General features: G+C 33.8%; 1 protein-coding gene across 1 annotated transcript; it reads right to left on the reverse strand.

Annotated features, from left to right (window-relative positions):
- Positions 1 to 6,034: 6,034 nt before the first annotated feature.
- LOC128127361 (uncharacterized) lies at positions 6,035 to 17,708 on the reverse strand. The gene is made up of 2 exons (XM_052765835.1): positions 17,373 to 17,708; positions 6,035 to 6,229 (listed from the first exon to the last, which is right to left on the reverse strand). The coding sequence occupies exons 1-2, from the start codon at positions 17,706 to 17,708 to the stop codon at positions 6,035 to 6,037; spliced, it is 531 nt and encodes a 176-aa protein (XP_052621795.1).
- Positions 17,709 to 27,384: the final 9,676 nt, after the last annotated feature.

Consider the following 27,384-nt stretch of genomic DNA (forward strand, 5'->3'; position numbering starts at 1 on the left):
AGAAACACGTGTCTAAAGAATGTTCATAAGTCTATAAAATGCCTATGAAGTTGAAATTTGCAACGAAACTCATAAACAGGGCCATTTCTTCAAACCCTTTAGGAACTTTACTGTTCCTAAGGGTAGACAATTTTAATATATATATATTAATAAATCAATTTATTTTTATATAAATAAGTTTTATAAGTTCACGGGTTTGTACTATTTCTAGAAATCAGTTTTGTAAAAGAACTATTGATTTGGGGCTAATTGGTCAATATGTTAAACTCAAAGGGCCAAGGCTACCAAACTCAAAATCTAAGTTGTCTTCTTCCCCATTTGATCGATACAACGTTTGCATCATTTCATTCCCGTTTGGAACCTGTAGCAAACCTTTAGACCAAAAAAGAAATCTATTAAGCCATATTTATCCCTATTTAATCTATCTTATGAAGACATTAGATCATAAGGAGGAAGAGAATGAGGCAGCTGCCTATCGAGTGCGTTTGTGTGTGCGTGCCCGTCGAGTGTGTGTGCATGTCCTGTGTGTGTGAGCTCGGTTCCATGACTCATCATGTTTTTCTAATGATAATATTGTTTTATGTTAACCCAAATTCGGTGACCCACATGGTCGAACAAGAAGAGTCACCGAGTACTAGCTATCGATCATTTCAAAGTCAGAAGCAACCAAGCTGAATGCTTGGTCTGTTACATCTCCGGTGAGCGTCGAGTCTTAGGTTCCCCAGCGAAGGTAGTACACATCTATTAAGCTCGATGTTCCAAATCACAGGAAACATTACTTGAACCGTACCGAGTGGAGTTAGAACCGGCAACACTACCCAATGCTTGATCTGGTCCATCACCACCGGGAGGGAAGGAGTTGCCGAGATTGAATCATCATCAAGGGTAACTTCGACGTCTTTGTATAGATATCATCACTTCAATGATAAGAAGAGTGGGCTAGGTAAATACCAATGTCAGATTTCTCATCATTTTAGGCTTAAACTATATTAGGCTTAAGTTCCTTCCTAGCCTGGTTTGAGGATTTTGAGTTATTTACTTTGTGATGAACATATTTAAGGACGTGTAGAAGGCTTTTACAGGTACCTTCTAAAGGTAAACAGAAAGCATTTACTGCATAAACTCGCAGGTTTGTTTATGGAAGAAATATTACTCAAAAGCTCCAATCGATAACAAATATAGGAACCTAACATCTATATATACTAAATAATTAGGATTCCTATCAAACTAGAATTTCCATATAACTCAAGGAGTTCTAGAATAACTTGGACGACACACCAAGGCTTAGACAACACTCCAAGTAAATAGATGATATGGACAGAACACGTATACACCACATCCGTCTCTCATAAATTCACCAACAATTACCCCCTAAATTTCTAAGTCGAGGGTAATTCTTTCACGCCAAGCAACACTCTCATCTCTGCGAACCTTATTCGAGCTAAGGCCTTCGTAAGTGGATATGCTCGTTGCTTATCTCCTGAAACATGCTCAACAATCACTTGCTCATTTTCAACACGTTCTCGAATGAAGTGGCATCGAGTGTGAATGTGCTTGCTTCTTCCATGAAAGACAAGATTCTTTGACAATGCTATTGCTGATTTGTTGTCTATGCGAATCAGCACCTTGTGTTTCTTCATTCCTGCCAGCTTAGCCAATAACTCCCTTAACCAAACCGCCTGACATGCAGCTGCAGTAGCTGCCATGAACTCTGCTTCACATGATGACAACGCTACTGTATCTTGCTTCTGGGAGCACCAAGTGATAGGTGAGTCACAAAGGTAGAAGACATGCCCTGTTGTACTTTTGTTATCATCAATATCCACATTGTGACTACTATCATTGTAACCTATCAAGCTCATATTTTTACTTCGTTTGTATACAATCCTAAAAAATGGAGTACCACGCAAGTAATGAAGAATTTTCTTAATAGCGCATGCATGAGATTCTCTTGGGCTTTGCAAATAATGGCTAACTACTCCAACCGAATATGCTAAATCTGGATGAGAGTGTAAGAGATATCATAAGCAACCTACTATTTTTCGATAATAGGTAGCTTCAACTTCTGGTTCATCTTCAGCTTTTGACAACTTTAGTCCTGGCTCCATCGGAAATTGAGTTGCGTTACACTCTTGCATACCTGCCTTTTTTAGAATCTTCATATCATAACTCTCTTGCTTCACCTTTACACAACCATTTTCTTGCAATACTTCAATACCTAAGCAGGCAGTTAGTTAACCAAGGTCTGGCATTGTAATGCCATTAGTCTCTTGAATTGGTTTATAAACTCTAAGCTTGTTCCCGTTACGAACAAAATCATCTACATAAACCGCAACTATTATGTATTCTCCATTTGCAACCTTTCTATAAACCACATTTTCTTGCATGCACTGTTTAAAACTCATATTCTTCAACATGTTATTAATCTTCAAATTCCATGCATGTGGCGATTTTCGAAGACCGTATAACGCTTTTGGCAATTTGTAGACTTTTGTTTCTTCACCTTGCTTCACGAAACCTTCTGGTTGGCACACTTACACTTATTCCTTTAAATCTCCATATAAAAATGCAGTTTTTACGTCTAAGTGATGAATCTTCCATCCGTTCCCGACCGCGAGAGCAATCAATAATCTTATTGTCTCGATTCGAGCTACCGGCGCGAATACTTCATCAAAATCAATGCCTTGCTCTTGTACATAGCCTTTTTCTACTAGACGCGCTTTGTACCTTGTAATCGCTCCATTCATATTTCTTTTAATTTTGTACAACCATCTTTACCTGATAGGCTTAACATCTTTAGGCGGAGGAACTAATTTCCAAGTAATATTTTTTTCGATGGAGTCAATTTCGGCCTTCATTGCATCGATCCAATTCTTGTTCACTTTGGCTTCCTTAAAGTTATTCGGTTCTTCATCGAATGACAACATTAAATGATCCTCATCTAGCTCGTAGTCATTTAATCTTCTTGGCAACACTAAAGTTCGAGTGGACCACCGAAGTGGGACAAAACTTGCATCATTATTTTGATAATCAACAAGTTGTGATGGGCTGCTATCATCACTATAAGTGTCATTGGTTTGGGCGGTTTGAGCCAGATTAGTGAATTGTTCGGTTTCTGTTGCAGTTAGGCTCGAACCACCATTATCTTGGGTTGCTTGACCATTACTCCATAAGACCGTAAACGTACCCGGTCCATTTCCATCTTGATTTTTGGGTTCATTATTCCATTACCATGTCTTATTTTCATCGCAAATTACATGGGCACTAATAATAATTTTATTTTCTCGCGGGTTATATAACCGAAATCCTCCCAAATTGGGTTCCTTTCCAAAATATACCAACGGTCATGACCTATCATCAAGCTTCTTCAAGTGTTTTGAGACTACTCTTTCATATGCAACACAACCAAATACTTTCAAGTCTTCAAGATTTGGTTTTTCACCATAAAATTTCTCGAATGGTGTAGCACCTATCAATGCTCGAGTAGGTGTACGATTTAAGATAAACGTTGCATGTCGTACCGCTTCACCCCAAAAGTAGTTTGGAATATCTTTTGCTTTCCTTAGGCACCGTGTCATCTCGAGTAACGTCCGATTTCTCCGTTAAACTATATCGTTTTGTTGATGTGCATAAGGAGCCGTCAACATACATGAAATCCCTTCTTCATCACAAAAACAGATCAACTCAGTCGATGTGAATTCTCCACCTCTATCCGTATGGAAAGTCTTGATCTCTTCACCGGTTCGTTTTTCAATTGATATCTTGAATCTTTTAATAATTCCGGATTCATCACTTTTGTGCTTCAAAATAAAAGACCACATATATCTAGAATAATCATCAATAAGAACTAGAATATAAATATTACCCGCTCGGGTGGGGGGATCAACCAGTCCACAAATATCTCCATGCACCATCTCGAGAATATTTGTAGCTCTATAATTTGCTTTCTTTGCAAACGACTGCTTTGTTTGTTTTCCAACGATGCAAGATTCACAAAGTTGGTCTTGATGTTGGATTGTCAATACCCCTTTAGCTAGCTTGTGCATCAAGTTTATCATGCCAAAATTAATGTGGCCAAGTCGCATGTGCCATAACCAAACTTGGCTTGTAAGCAATGTGGTTTTCCAACTTTTAACTTTATTTTGTAGAGTCGGTTTGCACTCCTCGAGACTTTCATAAGTAATCTTCTTTCTCCATCTCGCATGGTTAGGAAATCACCTCGCATCCGAATATCACAACCGGCTATTGTAGATTGCCCGAGGCCAATAACATTGCTATGTACTGATGGAATATAATAAATATTCTTCATTAATTTTTGCTCACCGCTTTTCCCATCGAACATAATTGACCATTTTCCTTTAATGCTAACACACAATCCATCTCCAAATCTCACTCTACCAGTTATGTTTTTATTTAATTCAGAAAAATAAGAGTAGTTTCCGGTCATGTGGTTGCTCGCACCATTGTCTAAGTACCAAATTTCGTCTTCATCAGCATTTTCTTCGACCTTTGGAGGGACATATTTGTCTTCATTCAAGAACACCATTTCTTGAATTGTATTCATCATAAAGAACGTCCCTTCTTCATGATTTATATCTCCTTCGTGTGTCTGACTAAGGTTATCCTCATGATTTTTTATTCGGTCTGAGCATCTTGAAGCAAAGTGTCCATATTTATCACACTGGTAACATTGGATGTTTGAGAGATCTCTTTGCTCGTGTTGTTTTCCTTTTTGCTTTTGATATTCATGATTTTTAGAGGATTTTGAGTGACCGTGATTTTGGGTGTTACCCCGACCACGTCCACTGCCGCGTCCACCATCGCGTCCTCTTCCTCAGTTATTTGAACCCCAATCTCTACCTCTTAATGAATCGGTATTTCTATTGGATGATTCGGTTTAAAATAAAGTAATTTACTTTGAGTCTCGATTACTTTGTCTTCACCCTTGATTCTTTCTTCATAAGCTTTTAAGCAACCAACCACGTCTTCAAAGCCAATTGTTTTAAGGTCCAAAACTTGTTCAAGGGCTGCAACAATGTTGACAAATCGTCTAGGGGGGCTCGTAAGAAACTTCTTTGCAAGCTTCTATTCGTTCATGACCTCTCCAAATGAAGCTAACTTTGCGGCAATTCCGGATAACTTTGCAGGGAACTCGTCTATTGTACTATTATCACTCATCTTTTGATTTTCAAATTCCGTGATTAGCGTTTGGAGTCGGGCTTCCTTCACATGATCAGCTCCTAAGTTACGAGTTTTAATCGCTTCCCACATCTCTCTTCCGGTTTTTAAATTACCAATTTGAAGGATTAAATCCTCCGGAATCGATTGAAACAACAATCCTTTTACGATGTTGTTTTTCTTCACGTCATCTAGTCCGGGATCGATCACATCCCAAACGCCATGAATCCCGAGTAGCACCTCCATGTGCATCCTCCAAATTATGTAGTTCATCGATGTCAAAGTTGGACATTGGAATGTGAACGACGTGTGTTCCTTTGCCGGTGGTTGGGACGATTCTCCTCCCGACATCGTTGTTCGATTTCTGATTCCTCCACACAATTAAAAGACTCATTAAAGACTACTTGTCAGTTAACAAACTGATTTGATTTTGCTTTAAGTATAAGCAAAAGAAAATTTCTCAAGTATATATATATATATATATATATATATATATATATATATATATATATATATATATATATATATATATATATATATATATATATATATTAATCTAGATTCCAAAACACGATTTGTTTATTATTGGCAAATCAAATGTTGGACCAAGTATAGATCTCAAGCACATCTTATATATATATATATATATATATATATATATATATATATATATATATATATATATATATATATATATATTAATCTAGATTCCAAAACACGATTTGTTTATTATTGGCAAATCAAATGTTGGACCAAGTATAGATCTCAAGCACGTCTTAGGATGTGAACAAGGACGCAAAGTCAAACAAAAATAAGTTTTTTTAGGGCAAAATACGTTCAACGATTTGTAGCAGGTTTAAGAACACGCAGTTTCACTTCTTGTGTCATAGGTTTTATTGCTTTCGTGATGTTTCTTGCTGTTCAGATTCTCCACACGAGAAATCGAACAATAGCGATTCTTCTCCACACAAGAACTATGAACAATTTCTTCACACGAGGGCTTCAAGCAATCTCCAATTTCACTAACGCAAAAATCGTCGATTTCACCACACTAGTTGCAAACAGGTCATAATAATCGAACAGGAAATCTTTAATGCACGAAAATTTCAATTGTCGTGATTTAACTTCCTGCTCGGATTCTCCACAAGAGATTTCTGAACAGGTAGCGATTTCTGAACAGCTAGAGATTTCACGAGTTCTCCTTCTAGCTCTGATACCAATTAATGGTAAACAGAAAGCATTTACTGCATAAACTCGCAGGTTTGTTTATTGAAGAAATATTACTCAAAAACTTCAATCGATAACAAATACAGGAACCTAACATCTATATATACTAAATAATTAGGATTCCTATCAAAGTAGAATTTCCTTATAGCTCAAGGAGTTCTAGAATAACTTGGACAACACACCAAGGCTTGGACAACACTCCAAGTAAATAGATGATACGGACAGAACACGTATACACCACATCTGTCTCTCATAAATTCGCCAACACCTTCTTCATATAAACTATATTATAATAAATAATATCTTTATATATATATATATATATATATATATATATATATATATATATGTGTGTGTGTGTGTGTGTGTGTGTGTGTGTTCAAATGAGAAAATTTTTTATATCGAGAATCATTGAGAACAACTTTTAAACATTCTATCTATATATATTTATGTCCTCTTTCTCTCTCTACATATCTCTCTCTTCTTTGTGTCTTTACATATCTCTCAAGGCACCATCACCATCAACGAACCTCCACCGAACCTGTCGAAATGAAGCCGAAATCACCGTAATGACGCCAGAACCACCCTAACGTTACCGGAATCACCGTAATAACATCGAAACCACCCTAACATTGTCAGAATCACCGTACAACTGCTTTTTCACTCTCTCTATATATGTATCTGTTTGGTGTCTCGATCTCGAATCAAAGACTCCGACTGCCGCCTCCAAAACCACCACGCAACCTCCTCTTCCCTCCCTCTCTTTCAGTCGTTGTACGTCAGAATTGTGAGTATCACCTTCTTTCTCCATTTACCTTCTTTTTTCTTTCATTAGTCGCCTCCGCTCATCTTCTTTAAGCGCCACCCCGAACGACCTTCTTCTGTCTCTTTTCTCACCGAACTTCCTCCCTCCACCTCTCCTCTCTGGCAAAAAGCTTCCCGATCTGGTCTGGTTTCCAGATCTCACTTACCGGACGCCATATCTAGTTTCACCGGATCGGAAGAAGAAGAAGAAGAAGGCAGTATGATGATGGTTGTCCGATAATTGTGGTGTAACGTTGAAGATGACGATGTGCAATTTAAAAAAAATGATGTTTCCACTATGACATCTCAACTATTGAAAAAGTAATACCTCAAAAGCTTGACCGTGGCCTGAGATTTGAAAGGACATTTCTAAGTTTTTAAAAATAAAAAATTCTATATGACGTGTCAAGCACTACTGGTAAAGAGATATTAATATTTTATATCTTAAATTATAGGTTCATTGTTTATAAAATTAGGTTATAGCTAGATGTTTGCCATTTTTTGAAAGTGGGAAAGACATATATAAATATTGACTTATTAGTAATGTTGGTTAACTTTTAGAGAAATAAGATTAACTATAATTTTACTTTATCTTTATAGTTTAATTTTATGATAAATTATATCTAAACTAATAATATTAGTATTTTTAATGGAATAATAATAATAGTATGTTTAATGGATAAGATATGATTAATCATTGTTTATTTGTTTATTTATTTATTTATTTATTTATAAAGGGAATAAAATATTAAGAGGGTTTAATGACATATGATTAAATTCATATAATCATATGTGATTGAATACAAAAGACTAACTATTAAATCAAAAACACAAAATTAATCATATCCACATAAATAATATATGATTAAATATATATTATCACATTTGATTGAATATACCAAAACTATTGTCTCGATAATGCCAAAACACATCTTCTCCACATAATTCGAATGTGATTATATACATACATATATATATATATATATATATATATATATATATATATATATATATATATATATATATATATATATATATATAATCAGATGTGATTAAGTACATGACAACAACTATTGAATTGAGAACACAAAAACAATTTGTGCCAACGTTCTTGGTGTTTTCTCTCATGTATATAATCACGTGTGATTATATGTGTTTAATCACATATGACTTATGTGCACAAAATTCGTTTACGGGTTCTTGATTCAATAGTTGTTCTTTGTCCATATTAATCAAATGTGATTAAATAAATTTAATATATTTAATCATATATGATTATATGTATCAAATTACATATGATTTTATTTGGAAAAAAATCGAATCTTGTCTATATAAATCATATGTGATTAAATACATATAATCACATGTGATTATATACACGAGAACAACTATTGAATCAAGGACGTGAAAATAAATCTAGTCCACACAAATCATATAGGATTAAATATATATAATCATATGTGTATAAATACACAAGACCAATTATTGAAATGAAATCGTGAAAATAAATATCGTCCACAAGAATCATATCTAATTAAATACCAATAATCACATATGATTATATGTATCCAATCACATATGATTTATGTGGACATGATTCATTATCGTGTAATCGATTCAATATGAATTTTTTCAACATAAATCATATGTGATTATATGAATCTAATTGTTTCATTAGGTGTCTAAGCCCATAACTGTAATTGATATGTACTTGACTCGATACAAGCATGGTCCATTTGGGTTGCAACTCTCTGGAACAATTTGATAGGATGGATATTTGAGAAAGAGGTTATTTGTGATTTATTAATATATTATAAGTATAATATATTAATTGTGAAATCATATTAATTAATTAGTGTTGATCAACATTTAATTTGGAATTAATTTAGTCATCAAAAGCGACTAATTAAATTAACGGGGACTGATTATGTAAATCAGTGATACATATGGTTTAGGCTGTTGATCCATGATGGGTTAAGTTCATGTAAGAATCCATGAAGAGTTAGTCCATATATATTATGGATTATAAGCCTAAGTTTAAGAATTAGGGTTACATATGACTCTTGAATTCTACACTATATATATGTAACCCCTTGCCCTAAAATTGGTGACACTAGTGATCTTAAAGATACTATAACCGATTTTAAGCGCCTCATAACATCTCTCTCAAGTTCTCCAATTGTTGATGGTGTTTTGTGAACCATTTGAGGCATCACACTTGAGGTTCTAGATTAATTTTGTTGCATGTATAACTAGAGAAAACTTAGATCCAAAGCATTAAGGTTGTATGTGCACCATAGGAGTGTTAGAGTACATAAAACCCAACAGTGGTATCAGAGCCATGGGTTGTTTTTTGTTATATTTGATGCATGGCTAATTGTTCAAAGATGGAAAAAATGAAATTTTGCACTCTACCAGGGTGAACTTGTCGAGTCCACTCATGAACTCGATGAGTTCATCATGAACTCGACGAGTCCATTATCCGACTCGGTGAGTTCAACAGTCTGTTGGCAGATTTTTAAGTTTTTTTGCCAGAAACGGATTTGGATCATTACCTTAAACTGTTTTGTGTCATAAAATCTGTCTTTTCTGATATGGTGATTATTATCCCATCCAAATAAAAGATAAATTGTCAAACTTGAAATTATTACTAGTTTATATGATATGCTAATTGTTTGTAATATTTTAATTTGAAGTTATCTTGCTATAAGAGTTGCATTATGTCAAATTTATAAAAATATAAAATTATGATTATTTTATTAGTTTTAAAATTTTATCTAAATGTTTTTAGGAGTTACAAAACTTGGCATCAAGTTTTGGAACTTAAAAGTTTTTTTTATGGAGTTACAAATCTTGTTATCAATTTTGGAACTCAAAAGATTTTCAAGAGTTACAAATCTTGCCCTCAAGTTTGGAAAGTTGAAAAATCACATTTATGGAATATTGAAAAATTTTCAAAAGGTACAATTCTTAGGTTCATAACTTAAAAAATTAATTAAATAATTTTAATTTTGAATTTTTATATTTTAAACCTTAATAATTTTCTTTTGAATACTTCAAGTTAACTCTTATGGATTGTATTAAATTAATTAAAGTGTTTAATTAAAAGTGAAGATTAATAAATCCATAATAATAATATGGTTTAAGATTAATTAAATTAAGAGTATAATTTATTAGTAGATTAAACCACCTAGTATTTTAAAAGTGTAAAATACACCCTTATACTATATAAAATTATAAGTTTAATAATTATATATATATATATATATATATATATATATATATATATATATATACATACATATATATATATATATACATACATACATATATATATATATATATATATATATATATATATATATATATATATATATATATATATATATATATATATATATATATATAACAAGTCAGTCTTACCATTAGTAGGTCTAATTCACGAAGCTGGTCTAAGGGGGGTATAAGGAAACTGCCTATAAAATGGCAGTGGAATGGGTGTCTACTCTCACCCACTGCTTCTTTGATTGGTGGAGGGTCGTTAGCCGAACGGATAAGATAGGACACAAACTTCCACTAAAAGTATAATTACAAATACTAAGTAAGTAAATGATTTATAAATTTCCAATCTTAGTTACTTATGAAAAATGTGAAAATAGTGCTATTCCATGAAATTCACTTAGCATCTTGCTAAGTCGTTAGTGGAGCGTATGTGGTTAACCGACACACTAATTTGGGACTAGCAAGGGTGGAAAAGGGTAGCTGATGTTAATCATAGATCAATGGAGATTGTGTGGTTAACCGACACATAGATTATGTGATATGTAACATCGAGAGTACCAAACACATTTTCATGGTTATTCACACCTTGTTTGTGATCCTCAACATCCCAGCCACAAACTTGAAGGGAATAATCGAGATTAAACATATCATTGAAAAGTTCAATGAATCTCAAAGAATCTAGGAATTTCAATTCATTTAAAAGCTAATGTTCTTTTTCGTTTTTCATGGTGGAAATTGGTAAATCGTCATTTACTTACCTTCAAATATTTTACAATTGGATTACGGCATCACTCTTCCGAATTGTAGCATACTGTGTTGGGTTCTGGCCTTAATATTTCATTTTGGGTGTTATACTAAGGACTTAAATCAACTGACTCGAATTTCTCCCTGTAGATGTTTAGTTCTGAAAACTATGGTCTTCCCGAATCTTTTGGAAAAAGCTTTCCTCGTGAAGATGATGTCCCACGATTGGATCATGGAAATCATGATTCTCTTCCTCCGCCTCCTACAATAGTTCTCCCTAACCTACATGTTCAAAGATTTGAAAAGTTCAAGGTCACTCAAACCCTATTGGGTAACAAACACCAAGATTGAAGGTTTGTGTATGCACATGTCTTGGAGATGAAACCACAAATTGATAGGCTGGGAATGTTGGGAGTTGATGTCTAGAGGAAGTTGGTTGTTGACTTAGTTCTTCAATCACTTCCTAAGTCATATAGTGAGTTCATTAAAGATTACTATATGACAGACCATGACGTGACCATTATCGATCTTACCTATTTGCTAATTGCTGCTGAATCATAAATGATTTGGCACACTAGTAAAGAAAATTTGATTGGAAGATCTACTTCCTAAACTTCCATGGACATTGACAATTGCGACATTGGAAGTCTAGAAACGTCATATCTTCCCAATGGAAAGGGATTGTCCAAGGTCAAATCATTTGACCAAATGGTAAAGAGAAAGGATAAGTCTGAGATCGTCCCGTGTATCATTCCAAAAGAGTCTGTTTGTTTCTATTGCCAAGAGAAGGGGAATTGGATGCGAAGCTGCCTTATCTAACTGAAAAACCACAAGGATAGTAAAGTCAAAATGTTTGACTCTGCTTGAGGATCAAAGAAGAGAAAGGAAGCTTAAAGGAAGAATAAGTTGAGTTTGATCGCAAAGAAATGGATTTCGATCACATGGTTTGATGATTAGATTTTTATGCTGCTGCTTAGGAGTTATGATAGATTGCTTAGGGATATATATAGGAACATAGTATTCAATTGTATTTGCATTGTAAGGACAAGATTTTCCGAAATTTTATAAATAATTTTTTTTTATTTTATCTTATATTTCCTTACAATGTCATTTGTGAAAATTGATTTTTGTATGTATCTATTCTTTAGCAATATGGGTTTGATTCTTTCTTTTGTGGTAATGTCTAAATTTACCAAATAAGGAAAGATTCTCATCAACCAAGTATCGATTAGACAAAAACTTGGAATCATGCAACTTGTATTGTATGATGAATGATAATTTTCATCTTTGAGAAATTAAGACTAATTCCTTGTTTACATAAAGATGTGAGTCAAGTGAAGGACTAGGAGGTTAAGTATACATTGTTGTGCATTGATCAGGTCTTCCAAGACTATTCGTCATGATTTACTAAGAGGTTAGTAAATATGATTAAGCTTACAAGATTAAGTGTAATTTTAAATCATTGAAAAAGTTTCAATGTATGGAAGAAAGAATAAGAAGAATCAAATTAGGCAGGAAGATAAGATTTTCTCTAATCTGAAAGGAAAGGAGAGTACTTTAGTATCGTGTTTTATGATCGTATTAGTGATTATGGAACCATATCACAATTGATCCTCTAAGGACATCTTAGTGCATTTGTATGGCTAAGAAAAGGAATCGTGAATTGTTGAAATGGTTAAATCAAGAAGATGAGTCATACTTCGTTCCAAAATCAAGTCTTAGAGTCATACTCCAAGATTGTTCCTTGAGTGACATATCTTAAGTAGGTTTATAACAAATTTAGAATTGGTAGTTGTGATGTCTTTAAGACAAAGACCAACTAAGACCAATTGTATGAAGTGTTTTTCATTGGGAGTCTTAAATATCTTGAAAAGTTTCAGGAACTAATCAAGAATAAACCTATTGTGTATCACTAGCTCACGACTTAAGGTTGTAACCTATCATGTTTACATATTCTTGTTTATGTGCTCATTCCTGTTAAAGTTGACTATGCATGTCAGTTCTATGAGTTCTCATTTGAATGAATAAGGCAAAACACACTGATCAGTGAAAGTTCATTGATCAGTAAAGATGAGCTATTCAACAACTTGGAAGACATGGTAGGCCCTTGTGTTTCCAAGTGGCAAGAAATTAAGATTGAACAAGTTCAGTCCATATGAGGTTGAGTTTGTCATAGACCTTATCTAATCATAATGGTTGGAAATGACAGTTTCACATGGATAGGAACACATACACCAAAAATCTAAGTGTCATAAGGTTTCTCCAATTCATGAAAATGATTGTGAGGAAACGCTTTCGCTAAGTAGATTTTAAGGAGATAGTAGTTGTATTAATTACGTTCCCAAATTCGATTATGATAACGACATCCCTCTTCATAGTTCGAATTGTAAGAAATGGAAAATAGTGTGAACATTCGAAACTTATTTTTGTAAGTTCTGAATAGTTTAGACACACATATGAGCTTTCTATTAAAAGTCAATAAGCATTGATTTCTAGAAGTCCAACTAATTTCTGGGTACATGTCAAAGCTAGTAGGAGCATAAGTGTTATGCTAGTAAGTATATAATTATCATGATAGTGGGAGCATGATTATTATACTAAGCATTGCGAGTCAGCAATGCCATTTAAAGGAAACAAAGTTTTAAATTGCAAACCTGCAGATTTTGGAAAATTGTTTCGCTATAGTAAGGAAGAGGATACTTATACTTCATTTCAAATCTAAAGGTTTATATTGAAGTTTTAATCAAGCTTAGTCATGAGCATATACGAATACCATGTTGAAGTGGTTCAACATTGAAAATTCTATATATGAAAATATTATAGCAAAAGACTGGTCAAGTGTGATGTCTTTATGTAAGACATTATGAATCGTGTCCTATATACTTCGGGTATACGATCGATTGCATGTGCTATAATATTCACGTGTTCTAATTTTCCAAATTCCTAGGGCATTAAGAGGGAAAAAGGACTAGAACCGGATATGACTAAAGTGGTTAAACAACTGTCAAGGACAATCTAAGGTTCGCCAAGGATTGGTCGCTTGTGGGCAGTTCAAAGTATAGTGATGATTGGACCATATTGACATTATTATGAATAGAAAGGATTCTATTAATAATGAATTGTCATATGGCGAATATGATGTTTCCATAATGGGAGTTGGATATTAACAGTCTATGTGAAAGTTATAAACTTTTATGCAAGAAAGATGTTCAACGGAATGTACTTTGAAATTGAGACTTCACTTCCATGGAATTTTTCTTGTAACAATCTCCAAAGGAATACTTTGTAATATCATTGGAAAAGTCTCTGTGACTTCTGTACCTAGACATTACGAAGGGAATCATTGCATAATAGTTTAGAATCTGAAACATTCTAATAGTGGCAAGAATTTGGCATTCTTAAACTGGTGATAAAGATTTGGAGTTGTGAAATGAGTTTCATTGAGATGTATTCTTTTGATCTATTTCACAAAGAAAGGACCATAGGTAAACATAGTGTGCATGCTTGGAGCATGGGATAACTATTGTTTTAATTCAAGTATAAAGTTGATAAATCAAAACATTATACAATGGATAATGTGTAATTAATATGGTGATTAAATAAAATGTGTTTTATTTATATTCAGAAGTTTTGAGACCATATTGGATTCGATTATTCTTCTATTTCACTTTGCATGTTTTGACTTCCCAAATAATAAAATTATTCAAACTATCCATAGTCGATCATACTTTGGAAGTAGTTAATGAAGCTAGACTGTCATGAATGGGTCTGTAGATTGTCTAAAGGTGTTTAGACATAGCACAATTTTGTTGCAGTATTCATGAGTACTCCTATAATAAGATTTGAGTATTGGACTTAACCCACCCTTATTTGAAGCACTTCATGGATTTTTATCACGAATGATCATGAGACGATAATATCTTATATTCCTGAAATGGAGAGATATGAGTTGCAGTTTACAAGTCGGTTGCACATTGATGATATGTAAACGCACCAGTAACTCGGTGTTATGAAACGTATCATTGTGTGTGATTTGATGAGTAAATAGAGCAAGCACATGAGTCATAGTTTATTCATTCCTTTTACCCTAAGAGGGATAAAAGCAATATATGTGGGCCCCTCGATGATTTAGTGATGACAACCCTAAGCGCTTGGCCAAGCCCGGACTGATTTGATTTGTTCAATTAGTCGGTCGTCATAAATCTGAAATCGGGAAACAACACCTAGACAAAGAGAATGATTGTAATCCATGTCTCATGTCCATACGATATCTAGAATGGAGGAATATATGACCCTTTATCTAATGGACACCTTACTAATAAGATCAGCGTTCAACAACCGTCTTTTTGAGAGCTACGATTGCTAATCGGATTTTCAAGTCGTACTTGCAATTATAGTTATTAGAATTATCCAAGTGGGAGACTGTTGGATTAGGTGTCTAAGCCTATAACTATAATTAGTATATACTTGACCCAATATAAGCATGGTCCATTCTGGTTGCAACTCTCTAGAACAATATGATAGGATGGATATTTGAGAAAGATGTTATTTGTGATTTATTAATATATTATAATTATAATATATTAATTGTGAAATCATATTATTTAATTGGTATTGATCCAGATTTAATTTGGAATTAATTTAGTGATCAAAAGAGACTAATTAAATTAACGGGGACTGAATATGTAAATCAGTGATACATATGGTTTGGGCTATTGATCCATGATAGGCTAAGTTTATGTAAGAATCCATGAAGAGTTAGTCCATATGGATTATGGATCATAAGCCTAAGTTTAAGAATTAGGGTTACATATGACTCTTGAATTCTACACTATATATATGTAACCCATTGGCCTAAAATTGGTGACACTAGTGATCTTAGAGATACTATAACCGATTTTGAGTGCCTCATAACATCTCTCTCAAGTTCTCGAATTGTTGATGGTGTTTTGTGAACCATTTGAGGCATCACACTTGAGGTTCTAAGCTCTTAAGGGCCAAATGCAACAAGTTACAACAAAGTGGTTATCTTCTTACTAGTTTTATGATTCAAATATCAAATTGTATGCTAGTCGTAGGTTTCATGCTTTGGATAATTTTTTGTTGCATGTATAACTAGAGAAAACGTATGTCCAAAGCATTAGGTTTGTATGTGCACCATAGGAGTGTTAGAGTACATAAAACCAAACACTAATCACATATGATTTATGTGGACAAGTTTCATTTTCACATTCTGGATTCAATAGTTGTTATATTTAATCACATGTGATTATATGTATCTAATCATATATGATTTATGTGGATACGTTTCTTTTCGTGTTCTGGATTCAATAGTTTTTGTATTTAATCACATGTGATTATATGTATAATGTATCTAATCATAGAGAAAAACTATTGAATGGAAAACATAAAATTGAATCTCGTCTATATAAATCATATGTTATTAGATACATATAATCATATATGATTATATATCTAATCACATGTAATTTATGTGACTAAATACATATAATCAAACATGATTTATGTGATTATATGAATTAAATCACATTTGGTTGTTGATAGTAGTTGATGGTGGTATGGTGGTGATAGGTGGTGGTGAAAGTAAGGGAGGGTGGTGATAGGTGGTGGGGGTGGTTGTGGTTGTAGTGGTGATGGGGGTGACAAGTGGTAGGTAGGTTAGTGGTGGTAGTGGTTGGTGGGTGATGTAGGGTGGTGATGATGGGTGGGTGATGTAGGGTGGTAGTTGCATGTTGTAATGTTAGTGGTGGTGGACGGTGGTAGGTGATGATGGTGGCTAGTGGTGATGATGCTGGTAGGTGGTGGTGAGGATGGTGGTGATGGGTGGTTGGTTGTAGTGGTGTATGGTGTAGGTGGGTGGTGGTGGTGGTGGTGTTGGGTGGTGACGGGTTGTGGTGTCGAGTGGTAGTTGGTGGTAGTAGCGAGTGGTGATGGGGGATGGCGATCATGGGGGTAGTGGTGGTGATGGTGATGGGTGACATTAGGTGGTGGAGATGAGTAGTACTGGTGGGTGGTGGTGATGGGTAGTGGAGGCGGGTGATGGTGATGGGTGGTGGTGGTGATGGGTGGTAGTGATGGTGGTGGGTGGTAGTGGGGGTGGTGGTGGTGGTGGTGACGGGTGGTAGTTCCGGTGGTGGTGACGGGTGGTAGTTCTGATGGTAGTGGTGATGGTGGTTGGTGGTTGGTGGTGGGGGTGGTAGTGGTGTTTGGTGGTGATGGGTGGGGGTAATGATGGTGTGTGGGGGTGGTGGTGGCGGGTGGTGGTGATGGGTGGTTAGTAGTGGTGACGGGCGGTGGTGGTGGTGGGTGGTGGTAGTGAGTTGTAGGTTGTAGTGATGGGTGGTTGGTAGTGGCGATGGGTGGTTGTGATGATGGTGGGTGGGAGTGGTGGTGTTGGTGATGGGTGCTGGTTGTCGGTCGTGATGTGGGGGGGCGGGGGCGGTGGTGGTCATGGTTGGCGGTAGCGGGTGGTGATGGTGGTGCTGGGTAGTGGTTTTCATGGGTGGTGGATGGGGGTGCTGGTGATGGGTAGCAGTGAGGGTGGTGGTGGGTGGTGTTGTTTGGGTGGTGAGTGGTGTTGATTAGTAGATTTTTTAATTATTTTTCACTTATTTTTTTATTTATATTAATATTATTTAATGATTTTAATTTACAAAAATTGTGTGGGCTAAATTTGTTCTCGCAATAAGAAATGTTTTCGATTGAACAGTTATATATATATATATATATATATATATATATATATATATATATATATATATATATATATATATATATATATATATATAACTCATGATTAATATTTACTAGTATAGTCACTTGAGTATATCAATACGGTGTTGTTTGTTTTTTCTAAGGCAAAAATGTTTGCAGTCTGCGGACCACATCTGTAGACTTCTGCAGTAGAAGAGATGGACCAAACATTTGCAGTCTGAAAAAAGAAGAATGTTTGTTTTGTTAACATCTGTGAGCTAATAAAATAAACTGAAATCTAAATAAACTTCAAAGTGATTTTTTAATATTTTTATGACTTTGTTATAAATAATTAACGAATCTAGATCAACTTTTATGTATTATTGTATAAAAAAATAAAAATAAAAATTGTATGAATATATTTTGATTTTTTTTTCATATTTATATAAACAAATTCAACGACTATTATTGTAATAAATCTTTATTTATAAATTTGTCAAAAATATCATGTTTGTATCGTCGAACGTTTTTTTTTAAGTTTTGTAATTTTTTTTCAAATTCTTTATCATTAATAAAGATGGAAAAAAATATAAATTAAAAAAAATAAAAAAAAATAAAGATATATATGTTATTTTAGGCTAGAAGATGTCTAAAGATGTTAGAAGACTCTGGTCCACATCTGCGTCAAGAAGAGGGCGCGCAAGCATTTTTAGGTTTGCAGTCTTCAAAAAAACAAACAGTCTGCGAAAGCTAATGTCTGCGCGTGGTTTGCGTGGCGCGGACAGAAGAGGCCACGTAGATGTGCAAAGAAAAAACAAACATTACCTAAGTTATCGGAACTTATTTACGAATATATTGTATAAAACTTAGACGTGTATTTTTATAAATGAATAAATTCACAAGTGAGCTAACTTTAAGATTTCTTTTATATCCCATGATATTTGAATGGTTTAATATTATAATTAATCATAATACACTAAATATTTATATATTTTTAATTTTGTAAAGAAATGAGGATAAGATGGGTAAATTGATCCACAAACCAATTGCTATAACAATAATAAAAGTGAACAAGAAGTATATTATGGTTTATTATTCAGTAATACTTCATATATAGGCTAAGTATGGATAACTTATATGATTGTAGGTATTCACCGAGCGGGACAATCCATCTTAGCATCCTCAGTGGTTTTATCCTATGTTGTGTTGTTTCAGGTGAGTTCTCATGAACTTACTTATTATATGGACTATGTGATGTTATATGTGTACGTTACACCATTGAAGAATCTAGTGTGGGTAGGTGGTGTAATATTTAGACCGCTAAAGGTTCCAGTGTGGGTAGGCGGTGTAATATCCAGACCACTAAATGTCCCAGTATAGGTAGGTGGTCGATCACTAAAGGTCTCAATATGGGTAGGTGGTCCATGTAGGGCAATTAGAGAATAGCCTTTCAAAGGGACGTTCTAGTTTTGACCAGTGATTAAAATGCTAGCATTCATATGTGTTTAGTTATATGTCATAGAATGTAATTAAAATGTGACTTATTACTTAAAATATGTGTTATTTTGTGTATTGCATATGATATGTATAATGGGTGAGTGTTGTGATTACTTACTAAGCCTTAGGCTTACAGTTGCTACATTATGTTTTTAGTTGAAGTCCTTCAGGTTCGAAGGGCAATGAGCTGACTTGATTGAGATATCTAGACTTTCTTGAAGGGTGACATGGCATGACATATGGTTTTTACCTCTATATTATGATATGTTCAATATAAGATTTAGCTTTAACATTTTATTACAATGATGTTGATGTAACATGAAAATATAATTTTAAGATTTGTTAACGGTTATGCATAAAGCCTTTTGGTATAACTCTTACTCTGTTTTCCGAAAAAATTATGGTTGATTTTAGGATGTTACAATTTGGTACCAGAGCAATGGTTTGAGAGAATTAGACATACTCTTAGTGTGTTTAGACTCAAACCTCTATGAGTTTTCTGAAAATAATTGTTTTATGAGCAAAATAAATTGAAAGGTACCAGTTTTGAAAATATAAATGAAGAAAAATGTCATATGCCTCGGGAGAGAGCATTCATATCTTCCAATTATTCGAGCACCACGGTTAGCCAGTATGTTTAAGTGATATAGTATATGATGATTTACGTGATGAAACTGAATTGTATGCTTTATTTAATGATTATATGAAAATGTGTACATGCTTATATATATATATATATATATATATATATATATATATATATATGTGTGTGTGTGTGTGTTAAAGATATGATTAGTTCCACCTAAGTAGCTTGTAGTTTGCCTACCATGATGTTACATGTTAGTGGGTGGACTAAGGATCTTATGCGAGATAGGGTGCTAGAATTTCATGTTCAATTAACTACTTAACTACTGATTTTCTTGAAATGTATATTGATATTAGTTAAATGTTAAAAGAATGTGTTAGGATTACATTCCCCTAGAATTAAATAGTCTCAGACAATTTCGTTTACCCATATTGCGCAACTATTATTTGAGTCTAATCGTTGTAGGCCAGATCTCTCAGTTGAAGGGTTGCTTAATTCTAGATGCATGTAGTTACTATTCATAAGATAGTTAATCGATATTCGTAAAAGTTATTTCCTAGTAGGATAGTAGGGTGAGGTGAAATATATGGTTAGAAGAATCCGAGAAGGAAAGTCTAGGAAGATTAGTGGTGTGTGCTCGTCTGATCACATGTATATATGACTAGAACGTTAAGTATTGATAGTGAATAGTAACTTGGGAACCTTGATACAATTCTTGGGATGAGTATGGATAGGTTTGGAAGGTAGTATGGGCCCGTACTACCGGAAGCACATGATCCATATGGGAATCAGGAAGAGTCGAAAAGGTTACTAAGGAACTGGTAGATAATAAATAGTGTGGTATAATACTACAGTTCGTTTATTGCATTTTTCCATCTCTTTCAAGTTTATGATTATGATTAGTATGGATAAGGATGCTCCTAGTTTTGGTTTAGACCTAATTGGCCCTAATGGCTTGGGTATGAGTTTTGCAAGCATGTGTGAGTCATTCGAGTGTGAGGTCGTGTGCACCTAGTTTGAGGTAGTATCAGCTTAAGTCGTGAGACTCAAGGAGAAATTGATCATGATATTCTACAAAAGGGTTATAGGTTTTGTCAGGGATAGAAGTGAGGGGATATTAGATATTGGAATGTTTTATCAGATCGGTGGGTGTGGTGGAGACCAAGTCACAAGTCGAGTCTCCGACCCTATTTTGAGAAGAGCGAGTGTTCCCGATTCAGGTCAAGTTAATGATTCGAGGGTCTTAACCGGAGCTCTGACAGGGGAAGAGGGAGCTAGTGCATGGCCAGATGCTACTAACTAATAAGAGATCCAAGATGGTCGATGCTCATCAATAGACCAGGGAAGTTGTGGTCATTGCATCAGGTATGGAAGACACGCATAGGGATTTGTTTTGCTTTCATTTCAAAGTGCTTCAAATGTCGTTAGGAGGATATTTCAACCGAGACTATAAGTGAAGTGAGAAGATAGTATAATTCTTCACAATCAACTTAATCCTGTTAATGATGATTGCCACTAATTACGTCGGAATGATGGTATGGAACCCAACAACATCAAATGGCTAGGGTGTTTTGTTATGATAAGATAATATGTTGTAATTTTGTCATAGCTCAATTTGGGTGATGAAATTTGACTAACCCAGATCTTGTTTTAGTCGGTCGACTCGTGAGTAGGTTATGCAACTCGATCGTTTGTTGATAGGTAAAATTTTCATGTTCCTTTGGGAACATTCTTGTGCACTTTTAGTTTTCAAAAGACCCTACTTAATGGAATTAAATAGACTTAGAATTTTGGATTAGCCCTGTCTATGTTCTTTTCTGATGGAGTTCTAAGGAGAAGCGGATTATTCGAAGGACTATGTGATTCTATTTTTGGTAAAGTTTTTCACAATCATGGATTACAAGTATTGGTCGAGCCAGTACGGGTTTTCGATGCAATACATGACAACCATATGTATTTCAACCCCTTAGTGAGATAAAACTAGATAATTGGGTCAATGATTCGAAGGACAGTTTGAATTTCAGTTTCAGCGTCATGGATCAGAAGATTTTGCAGTTCGAATATGAAGAAATATCAATTTGGGTCTATTGATACGTTAAGAAGAAGGAGAAAGTTTTTCATCAAGTGTATATGTTTACAAGTTTAAACATTGATTTATGTCCCAACGTCAGAAGTAATGCAAGAATTGATCATATCGCGAGTACAATTCAGGTAACCAAATGGGTTTTTATCTTCAAGGATGAATGAGTTATCCTTGTGGCATAAGAGTTGTTGGACAAGGAGCTCACTCTAACAAGTAGTTCCACTTAGGAGCGTTGAGTATTTCCATAAGCGAGTAGTATGGGAGAGTCGTGAAATTTTGGGAGGAAGCAGCTGAATTACTTAGGTTGTATATTGGAATGTTAGAACCTAGTTAGCTTGCGACAAGGATCGGTTATTTATTGCCAAGGATTAGAAATTGTGAATCATTTTCTGGAATGAGTATGTATGTTTTCTTTGTTTTATGTTATGATCTGGTATCATTACAAGTGTAGAAGTAAATAAGTGTCTAAGGACGGTCTTTTTGGAGTATATGGATAAAGTGATTCAATAGGAATTTGTTAGTGCTCCACCAGAATGTGTGAAGATTATGAATTAAGTTTGTTCGAATCATATTGGAGTGGTTGCTTTTAGTGATTATGTCATACCTTTGAAGTTTTAACATAAGATTATTATCAGACCATAGCTATCTCATGAAGTGGAATGGTTGGATTTTAGCAAACATAGGTCGGGCCCTAGTCGGTCTGTGGTCTATCTTGTTAGCAAGATGTGATGTCAGCTCACAAATGTCAAGAGGAAAATAGTAAGAACGGTGTTGTATTGAGAGCTTATTATTCAAATAGGTTGATGGTAAGTAAGAACAGGTAAGTAAGCAACTTATATGAGTTGAAACTGTCAGCCTCTAGATCACGTGTTACATGATATTATACCAAGAATGTGTGAAGTTGTCAACCAATATCTTCCAGGTAGGATGGACAGGGATTAGTATGCTTAACCATGATAGACCCTTCGGGGAAAGTGATAAGTCCTCAGTATGTCCATATCTGAGATAGACTCTTCGGAGGAGTCAGTATGATTGTGTAGAGCTAATATGTATAATAAATTTATTATGTTAGTGGATAATAACAAGATGGAAGTAATGATTGTACGTCAAAAGTTTACAATTGATTTCAACTATCAATAATGGAATACGTGATCTTGGAATTATGATTCATGGTTCGCTTATTGTTATACACTTGGGATCAGATGCATAAAGACGACTTGCTAGGAATTCAAGTATGCTTTAGAAACCCTTTTTGGGCAGTATCTTTAGATTCAAATATATTTTTGAGTAGCCTGGTCGAGATGATTTTAGATACTCGTTCTCAATAAGTGGTCCTTGTTGGGGGGGGGGGGGGGGGGGTAGTTGATTGATTAATCTATAGAACCCTTTTGTTGGTGCATTAAAGGAGTTACGTAGAAGTTGTATCCTACACTTTAGCCGAGACGGATTTCGAGGACGAAATCCAAATCAAGTGAGGAGAATTGTAACACTTGGTTTCAGTTTTAGCATCTGTAGAGGATTATTAATATTAAGATTATTAATTATATAAAAATGAGGAGTCGTTATCATTTTCATTAATTTAACAATGTATTTATATTAGTAGTTGATTAATAAATAAAAAATAATTAATTAATAATTATTATAATAATAATTAAAAATAAATCAATTTATTTTAATAAAAAATAAGTTTTATAAGTTGACGGATTCGTCTTTTAACCAACTATTCTTCTTTTTCAACGCTACTAAGGACCTATAGGTTCGCAATAATTCAAATTGGTTATGTTAAAAAGAAAATGATGTCAACCGGCAACCGTATCTGAAAACAACGATTAGTGGATATTGGTACTGGCACTGCACAGCAAGCAAAGGATTGGGGATTCAGTGGTGTAATGTTAAGAGGTCGTGCCACTCACCCCCAGCTACGTGTCCTTTGGACCCTTCGCCCGCCTGCCACCAGTGGAAATAAGCACCTTGAATGGAATTTCCTTCGCGACTGGAAATCAGTTTGGTAAAAGAATTGTTGATTGGGGGCTAATCTGTCAATATGTTAAACTCCAAGAACCAAAGTTGCCAAACTCAAAATCTGAGTTGTCTTCTTCCACATTTGATCGACACACAGTCTGTGCCTTTTCTATCCCGTTTGGAACTTGCAGCAAACCTTTAGACCGAAAGAGGAATCTATCGAGCCATATTTAACCCTATTTAATCTATCCTATGAAGATATTAGGGTTTAGGGAGGAAGAGAGTGAGGCAGCCACCATACGAGCGTATGAGTGTATGCGTCCAGACTCAAGTGTGTGTGTGTGTCGTTTGTGAGTGTGCGTGTGTGTGAACTCGCTTCCATCATGTTTTTCCGATGATAACATTGTCTTATTTCAACCCATATTCGATGGCCGGCATGGTCGAACAGGAAGAGTCACCGAGAGCTAGCTATCGACCATTTCAGAATCGGAAGCAATCAAGCTGAATGCTTGAACCGTACCCAGTGGAGTTATATGTTGTAGGGGAAGATGTCTTCTCAATTAGGTTGGTAATGCGAATAGTTCGGAGTTAGAACCGGCAGCACCACTCAATGCTTGGTCTGATCCTTTGCCGTCGGGAGGGAATGAGTCGTCGAGATTGAAGAATCATCAAGGGGAACTCCGACGTTCCAGTGAAGTTTTCGGTGCTCCGAGGATAATAAGAGTGCGCTAGCTAGGTAAACTCCAATGTGGGCTTTCTCATCATTTTGGACTTAAACTATATTAGGCTTACGTTCTTTCCTAGCCTGAATTCAAAGATTTTAAGTTCTTTACTTTGTGATGAACATATCTAAGGACGTGTGGAACGCTTTTACAGATACCATCTTCGTATAAATAATAAACTATATTATATTGAATAAGATCTTTTTATATTGGTTATTAGGTGTAGACGTATGTATTATATAAGTGTATTTGAAAAAAAAAATTAAATATAAAATTCTAAACACTTGAAATGTATGAATTTTTATAAGAAAAGTAAGAAAATTTTGAATTATAAAAATTAAAGTTTTTTTTTTCTTTTAAATTTAAAAAAATAATTTAGATAAATAAATAAAGAAAATTAATGAATCTTTAATTTTGTATTTTTGAAATTAGAAAGAAACTTCGTTAATAAAATTGATATATATTTATTATTGAATATAAATACTATCTACAATTTAATAAAATGAAAAAAAAAACCATAAAATAACATGTGGAACAATTTAAAATAATCACAAAATTATATGTGACAAAATAAATAAGAATGTAACATGTTGCAAAAAAATCTTTATTTATTAGGAATGATATATATATATATATATATATATATATATATATATATATATATATATATATATATATATATATATATATATATATATATATATATATATAGCTCACGATTAACATTTACTAGTATAGTCACTTTAGTATATCTATAAATTACAGGAATTTATTTACTAATAAATTATATAAAACTTAGACGTGTATTTTTAAATATGCAAAACTTGAGTATATCTATAAATTGCAGGAACTTATCCTACCTAATAAATGAAAATAATTTTGTCACATGTCATTCTCTCTATAACTTGGACACATGTTATTTTTTGGTATTTTTGATTAAATGTTTTTTTCATTTGTCATTTTCTTATTTTTTATCTTTTCTTAATTAACACATCATATTTACATCTCAATTAATAATTACCTTAATTCAAAATAACCAATAAATTATAATATTACTACTCATATAATATTTAATATGTTTCCTTTTAAATTCAAATTTTTAATTTTAAATTTAAAATCTAACATTTTAAATTTAAATAAATTTTTGTTTAAACTTTCATATTTAATTTTTTGTTTTATCGAACCCGTATAACATACGGGTCTCACACCTAGTTTACTAATAAATTTTATAAAGCTTAGACGTGTATTTTTAAATATGCAAAACTTATCGAGTGAGCTAATTTTAAGATTTCATTTATATCCCTTATTATTTAGACGGTTTAATATTATGTGGGATTCTTAACAAAACTCTAATATTGTTGTAGAGTCAGTGAAATAGTGATAACTATCATTTTATTCTAATAAAAGAATAGTTTTATTCTTCTTTTAACATGTATTATTCTATTAGGCCTCCTAATATTCTCATTTTGTCGCATGTCACCATATTATGCATCCTAATTAATAGATGACATTTGTCAACCTATTTATTCTTCATTTCAAATTTCAAATTTCTCATTCTAATTACATTAAATTATTAACATTAGAATAAAAATTAAAATAAAATTAATACAAATTATAAAGTGATATAATTCCACATATTTACTTTAAATCAATGATTATAATTTTATATAACAAAAAAATCTCTTAATTAATAATTTATTTAAAATAATTGATTAATAATTTTGATTTTTTTTTATAAATGTTTAATTTATTTTTGTAATCGTGGTTCCCACGGGTTATAAACTAGTTCATAATATACTAAATCTTTCGATTTTTTAAGCTTTTAAGGAAATGAGGATAAAATGGGTAAGTTGGTCCACAGGTTGCTGTAACAATAATAAAAGTGAACAAGAAGTATATTATGATGTATTGTTAAGTAATAATTGAAATATAGGCTAAGTATGAATTACTTATATGATTGTAGGTATACAGGGCGCTGGACAATCCATTTGAGCCACTTCATTGGTTTTATTCTATGTTTTGTTGTTTTAGGTGAGTTCTCATGAACTTACTTATCATATGGACTATGTGATATTATATGTGTATGCTACACAACTAAAGGTCCTAGTGCGGGTATATGGTGTAATTTTCAGACCATTGATGGTTCGAGTGTGGGTAGGTGGTGTAATATTCAGACCACTGAAAGTCCCAGTGTGGGTAGGTGGTCAACCACTGAAGGTCCCAATGTGGGTAGGTGGTCCATTCAAGGCAACTAGAAAATAGCCTATCAGAGGGAAGTTCTAGTTGTGACCAGTGATTAGAATTCTAGCATTCGTATGTCTTTAGTTATATGTGATAGAATGTAAGTAATATATGACTTATTACTTAATGTATGTGTTGTTATGTGTATTAAATATGATCTATATGATGAGTGAGTGTTATGATTACTCACAACTACAATGTAATCAACCATTGTATAAGAGACTACAAATCAAAGAAAGTGAATAATGTTGCATACTACATGGAAAGGGAAAAATAATATGCTGACAAAGAAAAAGCTTTTCTTTGTCAGAGGATAAGAACAAGTCTGCTCTTCTAGAGATGAT

This window comes from Lactuca sativa, chromosome 7, assembly GCF_002870075.4.
Source record: "Lactuca sativa cultivar Salinas chromosome 7, Lsat_Salinas_v11, whole genome shotgun sequence".
NCBI classification, from domain to species: Eukaryota; Viridiplantae; Streptophyta; class Magnoliopsida; order Asterales; family Asteraceae; genus Lactuca; species Lactuca sativa.